Raw genomic sequence first — 10,841 nt, 5'->3', positions numbered from 1 at the left:
GTAAATATAGGTTTTTCTGTTTAATATGTTCCAATAGAAATAATTGATCTCTAAAAGGTGAGCATCACGTGGAGACTCTCATTTTAAATCCATATGCATTATAAAATGTGTAGGTGACATCACATAAAGTCCAAAAGCAATGTTGGGCATGTCAAAATGAACCTTACTATTTTGTTGAATTTGTCAAGGCATTTCAACCATTCCATGTGGGAAGGAGTTTAATTAAATTTGAAAATAATGAAGGTCAAAAATTAATTTATGTTTTGCAAAATTGTACACACGCATTGCTTAGTTTGGCAATTGCTTATGATTGGCCTTTTTTTTTTTTAATTTTTTTTAATTTTATAAAAATGTGGTTTTTGATGTATTTGCTTTTGGTGTTTCTGACATTTAACACACCACAGCACAATATGGGTTTAGTAACTCTAGTTAAAAAAGGCTAAGCTAACCCCACACTTTGTCTTTTGCTCTCAATCTAATTACTCTTCTCTTTCTCTGTGATTAATTAGTGAATGGAAGGCTCTAGACCACAGAATCGCGGCCTCTAGATCTGTGATTGTGAGAGCAGTGAATAAATCTGGGACCGTCAGATGAGCTAGGTGACGTGGAGATAAGGGATTGGGCGATCTCCATCAAATACTGCTACTACCAGCAAATCCCCTTAATTCTTTTATTTTTTTATTTTTTTTATAAATATTTTTGGTGTTTAACCCTTTTGACAAATTCTAGGTGGATCCTATTCAGGCTTCACTACAGCAGCAGCACACACGCTGACCATATTTTACGTTAAATACCGAAATTATCTCCATCGCCAGGTTGCCGAAAGACCAAAATACCCCCAGGCCTTTCTTTGAGGAGATTTGTCGTATTTTGTGTACTGTATGTCCGATGTACGATACTAAAATACTTGGTCGTGGAGCTGGGAGGAATTAGGAGTGGTGTGGTCGTGTGGAGGCGGGGGCGGGGACAGGGCCCTAATAGTCCAGTACAGTGAAAGATGCAGAGTCCTTTCCAGGTGAAGTTGCTCGTACGGTTTGGATTTACCGACAGAATTTAATGGGATATTTACTAAGGAAGGTTCGGGACTAGCGGATCATCTACGCATCCATTTTTTACCAACAGAAAAAATCATCTTCACACTCCCATTTCTCTTCAAATCTTTTCATTATAACAGGAGTTTGAATTCAGTAAAAGGGAGGGTAAAATTTATGTTTTACACGATTTAATAAGAAACTGAAATATAAGTTTTTTATTTAAAATTTAATACATTTTACCACACGTAATAATCTCAATAAATTCATAGTTAAGTTGAATTTTTAAATGAATATTAAAATTGATTGAGTATGGTTGTGCTTATCTTTTAATACGTTTTATGAAGATATGATATGTTAGAAATCTCATATAATAGATGGGTATGAGGCTTAAGAGCATTTACATCAAAGATGTGAAAATTGCTAAAATGCTATTTTATAGCTCAAAAAATTAAAATGTGCTCTACATCAAAGTTGCCCAAAAAAAAAAAAAAGGGTTAAAAGTAAGAAAATATTCAATTGTGGATGCATTATTTCCAATTATCCATTATTAGTCTAAAAATTTAATGCAAGTAGAGTTCACTAAAACAAAGGTAATTTCCAAATCATGACAATTTTTAACTCTTCTCTTATTGATTGTGTATTTGGAAGCACCCTACACAGACACACACTAAAAATGGTGCCTACAGATTGAAAAAGGTATATAGTTAATTACTTAGAAAACAACTAAAATAAAAACATATTGTCTTGATTGTACTATTTAATTTAGGGCATCAGTTCACTTATTTCTGTAAATATCCTCTTCATTATGATATTATATGTAAACCATTATACAATTTTTAGTTACAAAGAGTCGAACGTGACAATATCTCTGCTACATGTTGGCCAAGTAATCAGGAATAAAAAATTATGTAAAGCATGTTAAATGTTAAAAGATGCACATAGCAAGGAGGGTCAAAGAAGTTTTCCAACATAGGTCCTGTGACAAATTGCCCCCAGAAAACATCATCACCAGAATGTACTAAACATATTTGAATTGCTTTCATTGCCAATGCTATGACTTCTTGAAATTAAAAGAACTACTAATACATCCAATCATCTGAGCTACTCTTTGACGACAAAAGTTGAAGAAAAAGTCGTTTCCAAAATTACTAGTAGTTTGGCATTTTTTTAATAAGTTACTAGTACGTTGGCATTGACAATTGCTCCAGTGTCATTAGCTTCACCAAACAAAAACAATGGAAATTCAAATTAAGGAACTGGATTAATAATGCATGTGAAAATGGTAACTTTATTCAGGGGGGAAAAAGCATACCTTGTCATAGCCACCCAATCTAGACAGCTTTCCACAGTCCACAACCAGAGTTCCAACATATATACTAATTATGAAGAAAATAATATGAATGTAAATGATCAAAAAAACTTACTTGAGGCAATTCAAACCCTCCCCATAAAATTTAGGAGGTTTTAATTCCATGCTTCTCTCTCTAGATAAATTCTCAGGCTCCTCCGTCAAAAGCCGATTGCTCTTCTTCTGTTCCGGATTCAGTACCTTGAGACATATGGTCATCGTCCCAAAGGCACGAAGGCTTTGAGTTTGATTTCCCATTATTTACAGGTGTAGTAACATAATTTTAATTCACCTTAACATCAGATTCTCTCTCATTGAGAATTTGAGATTTTACATCAGAAGGTTGAGCACACAGTGTAGCAGGTTCATTATGAGTTGTAGTTGTAGGTAGGGTGTCAGAATCAGAAGCAGTTTTGGCATCAGGCATCAGGCACTGCTTGACAACGTTCAGTTTTGGCAACTGCAAAATCTGGTTCAGTGGTCTCAAGATGACATGTGGAAGATATTCTTGTTGTCATTGCTGCGATCACTGCCTGTATTACTCTTCTGAGGCAAGTCATCTAATCGCGGTACCTTACACTGGCACAGAATGACAAGGAGACTCAGCCTTGTGGGATCTTTTTTTTTAATTGATAAGTTACACACTTACTCAATGGATCTTAAACCCAAAACTTTTGTTGGAAAACTTGCGGAATAGTAAGATTTAAACAATATTTATGATTGTTTCAACTCAATTAAATAGAACAAACATCCGCCAAGCAGGGGACCCTCTGGTTTGAAAACACATACCAGAGTTGGACAGCCCTTACTGGTGAGGATGGCAAGGATAACAAACTTAGTGCTGTAATTAGCCATTTGAGCTCTCTGGAGTGAGGAAGAGAAGAAAGATGCAAAATTCTGAAGAGGACCAATTTCCAAAGCTCAGAGAGGTAGTTTGCTCATCTGATGATGTACACTAATTTTTTTTAGACGGATATGGAATATGGAAAAGATCCTAGCCATTGCGGGTAATAGTAAAAGATTCTAGAAATAGTAGAATTGCTGAAGAAATTTTTTAGTAACATAGGATGTGACCAAAAATGCTTCTCTAATCTGAAAATAATGACAAATCGGATGGAATGAGATGAGCTTACCTTCTTCGATTGCATAAACCATCAGGCATGGATTTTTATTGTTTGGTATTCCAAGACTTGTAAGCCAACATAGTTTTCATTTGAGACAACAAAAGAGGCAAGAATTTCAAGCAGCCCCTCCCCTCCACCAGAAAAGACTCCATTATAGTCGATATCTTCATGATTATATACTCCAACAGGAGGACGTCGTTAAAAAGGGAGAAAGAATTTGATATCGAATTATACCATGTTCGTAGGATCAAAATCCAATAAATATAAAATATTTCAGTAAAAAATAACTAATTTACTAGCAATTGAAAGATATATGTAAGTAAATAGTTATTTTTACACATATATTTTGTTTTTTGGGTTTTGATACAGATGCCATGACATTGTTTGATACAAAATATTTTTTCCATTAGAAAGCCTTGCCACCCACATTTTGATGTGTTAGTGGGTAGTTATCTTTATACACACGTCTCTTATTTATTAAATTTTAATACAGATGACGTAATATCATTTGATACAGAATACTTTTTCCTCACATGAGTAGACCTCATTGTGGATCAAATCTACTCCTATGTGAGAGAGAGAATACTATAAGAGTACCCAATAATAACCCTAAATGAATTTGTATTTAACTCTAATCTCTTTTAACCGTAGGTGTCAAATTCAACTCAAACTCATTTATGTACCCAAACCCACCCAATTTAATAATTCAAAAGTTTATACTTTATAGTGAGCTACTCCATTAATACAGATGGCTAATCAGATCAGAGCCATCGTGTTTGGATAAGATTGAAGTTTAAACGCAACCCATGTAGGTGCATTATAAAATGAATGTGCATGGTCAAAAGTTAACCCAAATAAAATACTGTAAACGTGTATTAGGGTATGTGAGCTTTAGGCCCACGTTGTTTACTTGTATAGCACACTTACTTGTACTGCACACTTTGCCTCCTATATAAAGGCATTTATGTATATTCTATTACTTGAGAAATACAATACAATCATTCAGTATTTCTAACATGGTATCAGAGCCATTGCTCTAATTTTCTTGTGTCTTGCAGTCCTGTCTTCGTTGGTATCTTCCGTTGCCTCGACTTTATCGGTCAGTAAACCTTCTGTGCCCTCTCCTGACTGTTCCACCGTCGTTAGAGGTGCAAAGGTTGAATCTTCACCGCCAGAAGCTTGATCACCACCACCAAGATCACTGCTTCTGTCGGATCTTCCACACCAGATCTCCGATTAAGGCATAAGACTTCTCACCAGGTAGATCTTCAACCGATCTACACAAAGCCGCCGGAATCATCATCATCTGACCATTCACGCACTTCCACGCGCCTATCAAAGATTCCGCAGCTTGTCCACGCGCCTCACGTGCCATCAGTATTGCTTCGATCAACTCACCGCCGCCGTCATTGGAATCGTCTTTCTTTGATCTCCATAACCGGAGAAAAATCGGCCTCATCGGACTCTCCATGCGCCCTCACGCGCCAACCAAAGTTCCGGTGAGGATTGACTCACGCGTCTCACGTGCTCCACCCGCCTCTGTGCACCTACTGGCGTCATCGCTGATGTTATCATTACACGTCATCATCCACGTTAGCCCTAGCTGAGGTCTTCAGCTTACGTCATCCTGCTGACATCATCATAGTGGTTGACCGTTGACTTTGACCGTTGACCGTTGACTGTTGACTTTTTCTCAGAGTTGACTTTTTTGCAGTCCAGGTGCTTCTTACCTAGTTTTTCGCGTAGATTTTATTTTTGCAGTCCATTTCTGCATATTTTGCTTCTAATTGAAAATTAAGGACAGGTCTTCTTCTTGTTGCAATAGTCGTCGCTGACAATCTAGCAAATGTTTTTGCAATTTTTGCAAACGTTTTGGCCACAATATTGAGACTTTCTATCATCGCAACAAATCAGCTGTGTCAATTTCCGCTGTTACTGTTGCTAACACTGAGAGTGTCCAACCAATGGCTCCCATCTCTGCACAGTCTAAGTCTTCAAGACGCACTTTCACCATGTCCACAAATAACCTTAAAAATATTATCGCCAATGTCATTCTATGGTTGGTAATGCATCTTATTCCTCTTCTCTCTCAGTTTTATCTGGTATGTCTCCTTCCTTTTGGCTTATGGATTCTGCTTGTTGCAATCACATGACTCCTCACTCATCCTTATTTTCTGAACTTAAACCTGCACCACACCCTCTTAATATTCACACAGCAAATGGTTCCACTATGTCTGGTCATAATATAGGTTCCGTTTCGACCTCCAATCTCTCGGTTCCTGGTGTCTTTAATGTTCCTGACCTTTCTTACAATTTATTTTCTGTGGGATAATTAGTTGAGTTAGGTTATCGCATTATCTTTGATTATTCTGGGTATATTGTGCAGGATCCAAGGATGGGACAGGAGCTTGGGACTGGTCCCAGAGTTGGGCGTATGTTTCCCATGGACAACTTTTGTCTTCCACTTGTTGCTCCTGTTTCTGTTGTTGCAGCTGCTACAGTTTCTTCTACTCCTTCTGTTGCACTTTGGCATGCTCGACTTGGTCACGCATCTTCTTCTCGAGTACAACAATTGGCTTCTAGAGGTTTGTTAGGTTCAGTGTCTACAGAAAATTTTGATTGTGTTTCATGTCAATTAGGAAAACAACCAGCTTTGCCTTTCAATACTAGTGAATCAATATCCATTGATATCTTTGACCTTATTCATTCTGATGTTTGGGGGCCTTCATCTGTCTCTAGTATTGATGGGTCTCGATATTTTGTTGTCTTTGTTGATGATTACTCTCACTATAGCTGGATTTTTAATATGAAACATCGTTCTAAGTTATTGCAAGTTTATTCTAATTTTGCAAAAATGGTTGAAACTCAATTTTCTAAACGTATCAAACTTTTTCGATCTGATAATGCTCTTGAGTACACTCAATATGCTTTCCAAGTTGTTTTGCATTCCTATGGCACTGTTCATTAACTAACTTGTCCAGGTACCTCTCAGCAAAATGGTAGAGCCGAACGAAAACTTCGTCATATTCTTGACACTGTTCGTACTCTTCTTCTCTTTGCCAAAGTTCTCGCACCTTTTTGGGGTGAAGCTGCCCTTCATACTGTTCATGCTATTAATCGCATTCCAAGTGCTGTTATTCAAAATCAAATTCCATATGAGCGTCTTTCTGGGTCACCTCCAGACTATCACCACCTTCGCTCCTTCGGTTCTGCTTGTTTCGTTCTTCTTTAGCCACATGAGCATAACAAACTTAAGTCTCGGTCAAGGTTTTGTTGTTTTCTTGGCTATGGCGAAACTCAAAAGGGTATCGGTGTTATGATCCTGTCTCTCATCGTCTTCGTATCTCCTGCAATGTTGTCTTTTGGGAACATCGCTCCTTTGTCGAGCTCTCTCACTTTCGTGCCTCCCTATCTTCCTCCTCTGTTTTAGATCTTTTTCCAGATGAGGCACATATTCCTTCTGTAACTGCTCCTAATCCTTCTGTAGTTGCTCCTGATCCTCCTATAGACTTTTCTGTCCAACCACCAGATACCTTTAATCCCTTTCCTAGTTTACCTTTTAATGAACATGTGGAAGATGCACAGGTTGAAGACGAGCTACCCAACCCTGAGCTTGGGTCCCCTGCTCCTGCTCCGCCTGAAGATCTTGCACAAGACATTCCACCTCGTCACTCAACTCGGGTAAGATCCATTCCTACACATTTACTTGATTATCATTGTTACGCTGCCCTTGCTACACTGCATGAGCCTCACATCTATTGTGAGGCTTCCACTGACCCTTTGTGGCAGATTGCAATGAAAGAGGAACTTGATGCATTATCTAAAAACCATACTTGGGATTTGGTAACTCTCTCCCCTGGGAAATCTGTGATTGGTTGTAAGTGGATCTACAAGATTAAGATTCACTCTGATGGGTCCATTGAGTGCTACAAAACTCGTCTTCTTGCAAAAGGTTTTACACAGGAGTATGGGATTGATTATGAAGAGACCTTTACTCCGGTTGCTCGTATCTCATCTGTTCGAGCTCTCTTAGTTGTTGCTGCTGCCAGAAAATGAGACATTTTTCAGATGGATGTCAAAAATGCATTCCTTAATGGGGATTTAAGTGAAGAAGTTTATATGTAACCTCCTCCTGGTCTCTCTGTTGAATCAAATAAGGTTTGTTACCTTCAGCGTGCTCTTTATGGCCTTAAACAAGCTCCATGAGCTTGGTTTGCCAAATTCAACTCTACCATCTCTCGCTTAGGTTACATGGCTAGTCATTATGATTCTGCCTTATTTCTTCGTCGCACTGACAAAGGCACCATTTTACTTCTCCTATATGTGGATGATATGATCATAACTGGTGATGACCTTAGTGGCATTCAAGAACTCAAGGGTTTTCTCAGTCAGCAGTTTGAGATGAAAGATCTTGGACATCTTAGCTACTTCTTGGGTCTTGAAATCGCTCATTCTACAGATGAACTTTATATTACTCAAGCCAAGTATGCCTCTGAACTCTTGTCTCGAGCTGGACTCACTGATAGCAAGATTGTTGACACTCTAGTTGAGCTTAATACGCATCTGACTCCGTCAGGGGGGAAACCGTTGTCTAATCCCTCTCTTTACAGACGCTTGGTTGGCAGCCTAGTTTATCTCACTGTCACTCGTCCAGACATTTCTTATGTTGTTCACCAGGTGAGTCAGTATCTGTCTGCTCCACGATCGACTCACTATACTCCTGTTCTGCATATTCTTCGATACCTAAAGGGCACTCTCTTCCATGGTATTTTCTACTCTGCTCAGTCTTCTCTTACTCTCCGTGCATTTTCTGATACTGACTGGGCAGGAGATCCCACTGATCGCAAGTCCACCACTGGTTATTGCTTTCTTCTTGGTTCTTCTCTGATTTCTTGGCGAAGTAAGAAACAAACTCATGTGGCCCGCTCCAGTACTGAAGCAGAATATCGTGCCCTTACTGATACCACATTTGAGCTCCTTTGGCTACGGTAGCTTCTCAAAAACTTAGGTGTATCCACATCCTTTGTTACTCCTCTTTATTGTGACAACCAAAGTGCCATTCATATTACTCACAATGATGTCTTCCATGAACAGACTAAACACATCGAGATCGATTGTCATTTTATCCATTATCATCTTATCCATGATGCTCTCAAGCTGATCTCAGTTTCTTCTAAAGATCAACTTGCAGATATCTTCACCAAGTCACATCCTAAAGGACGTCTTCGCACTTTGGTTGACAACCTCAAGTTGGTCTCACATCCACCTTGAGTTTGAGGAGGGCTGTTAACGTGTATTAGGGTATGTGGGTTTTAGGCTCACCTTGTTTACTTGTATAGCACACTTACTTGTACTGCACACTTTGTCTCCCATATAAAGGCACTTATGTATATTCTATTACTTGAGAAATACAATACAATCATTCAGTATTTCTAACAAATACGTTGTTGTCTTGTACAGCTAGAAAACCTCTTTCAGCCAATTTGAATTGTGGCCACTTTATTTGACTATGAAATTGCTGATAAGGGTGGCTTTCCAAGATCAGATTAGTCTTTGATTTTGGTGCATTGTCAAGATTTGGTATCACATCTACATCAAAGCATGACTTTCTTGCATGGATGCACAATAGTGCTTGCCGAAACTTCGGTTATTTTGCTATATATATATATGGAGCTTTTTATTCGTAAGTGTTGTTATTTTGCTCTATGTGAGCATATGGTGTGGCAAAATGTAAGAGCATTTGCAACAATGGAGCTAAAAAGCTATAATGCTATTTTAGCTCCACCAATATACCAAAAAAGGCTTGCAGCAGTGGAGCCAAACCCATAAAATTTAGTTGATTTGCTACAGTGCACATCTATCTATAGATGTGCACTGTAGCACTCATCTAAAAAAAAAAAAAAAATTTAATCCAACTCCCGATTAAAATAATAAAACTCACTTTATTTTTTTCATTCTTTTATTCTATCTCCACCGTGCACTCATCAGAGCTCTCATCTCTCTCACTCATCAAGCACTCATCTCCCTCACTCTCTCTCACTCATAAAGCTCTCATCTCTCTCACTCATCAAGCTCCCCATGCCATCACCGTCCTAGCCCAACCCACGCCGTCCGTCATCCCAACCTAGCCCACGCCGTCGCAAGCTCTCATCTCTTTCACTCATTAAGCTCTCCACTCCGTTTCCATCCCAGCCCAGCCAACGCCATCGCAAGCTCTCATCTCTCTCACTCATCAAGCTCTCCACGCCTTCGTCGTCCCAGCCCAGCCCACGCCGTCGCAAGCTCTCATCTCTTTCACTCATCAAGCTCTCCACGTCGTCACTGTCCCAGTCCACGCCTCAGCCCACGCCATAGTCGTCCCAGCCAATCCAATTCAGGTCAATGCTCTCTCTTTTCTTTTGTAGTGAATTTTTTCATGGCTTAATTTTTCTGGGTTTAGTGTTATTTTGTGGTGAAAAATGGTGTTGTTGCTATGTTGTTTTGGGCAAATGGTGTTATTTTTTTGCTGTTTTTGCTAGGTATAACATCTGAATGGAGGAATGTATTGGGAATTTTCTGTTTGCAGGAATTTGTTGTGTGGTTTCTGTGGCCTCTGTAATTTGTGCAGGGAAGTTTACATGTTTTGTTGTCATTGTAATTTGTTGTGTTGCACAAAACCACAGAGTTACGTTTGGGTGGTCTCTGTAAATTGTTGTGTTGCACAAAACCACATTCTTGTGTTGCACAAAACCACAGGAATGTATTTGGTCACTGTAATTTGTTGTATGGTCTCTGTAATTTGTCTATAAATGTAATATAAATGTCTCTGTAATATAAATGTAAGTTTGTTTTGTAATATGTCTCTGTAAATGTCTCTATAATTTGTTGTGTTGAGAAGTATGAGTCATAGGAACTTGTGCGAGTGTGTGAGTTTTATTGTAATTTGGTTTGAGTTATGTATGTGAGCAAATCTATGGACTACATTGTTCTTGTTATAATATGTATTCTATTTTATATGTTTTCTTATAAAGTTCCTTCATTTCATAGTTCACATTGTTCCAAGGTTGCTTCCAAACAATTGAGACGATAATAGGCTATCATGATAATTGAGAAATTGTTTTAGTAAAAAAAAAATGTATGAGTATAATTTGGGGTTAAAAAAATCACTTGTTAACACTAGACGATTATTTGCTATCATGCGGCAGCGGCGGTTACGGAAGAGTCGGTGGCGGCGGCGGTGGAAAAAGAGTCGTCGGTGGCGGTGGCGGTGGAAAAAGATTCGTCGGTGGCGGCGACGGCGGCGACGGCGGTGTCGGTGGCGGCGGTGGCGGCGACGGTGGTGGCGGTGGCGGTTGA

The 10,841-nt window shown here is 39.0% G+C and overlaps 1 protein-coding gene across 1 annotated transcript; it reads left to right on the top strand.

Annotated features, from left to right (window-relative positions):
• The first annotated feature begins 5,949 nt into the window (after positions 1-5,949).
• LOC115984919 (glycine-rich protein 5-like) lies at positions 5,950-10,841 on the top strand. Its single transcript, XM_031107903.1, has 3 exons — positions 5,950-6,091; positions 10,025-10,100; positions 10,691-10,841. The coding sequence occupies exons 1-3, from the start codon at positions 5,950-5,952 to the stop codon at positions 10,839-10,841; spliced, it is 369 nt and encodes a 122-aa protein (XP_030963763.1).

Source organism: Quercus lobata, chromosome 4 (assembly GCF_001633185.2).
Source record: "Quercus lobata isolate SW786 chromosome 4, ValleyOak3.0 Primary Assembly, whole genome shotgun sequence".
NCBI classification, from domain to species: Eukaryota; Viridiplantae; Streptophyta; class Magnoliopsida; order Fagales; family Fagaceae; genus Quercus; species Quercus lobata.
The sequence above is the reverse complement of the archived record's forward strand: the minus strand, read 5'-3'. Positions and strand labels throughout refer to the sequence as shown.

What these genes read in the sequence shown, in the direction of transcription:
- LOC115984919 (XM_031107903.1), top strand. Translation starts at nt 5,950, where the DNA reads ATGGACAACTTTTGTCTTCCACTTGTTGCTCCTGTTTCTGTTGTTGCA. An exon ending in ACAACAATTGGCTTCTAGAG is followed by an intron (nt 6,092 to 10,024) that starts GTTTGTTAGGTT and finishes TGTTTTTGCTAG; the next exon opens with GTATAACATCTGAATGGAGG. An exon ending in GTGTGGTTTCTGTGGCCTCT is followed by an intron (nt 10,101 to 10,690) that starts GTAATTTGTGCA and finishes ATCATGCGGCAG; the next exon opens with CGGCGGTTACGGAAGAGTCG.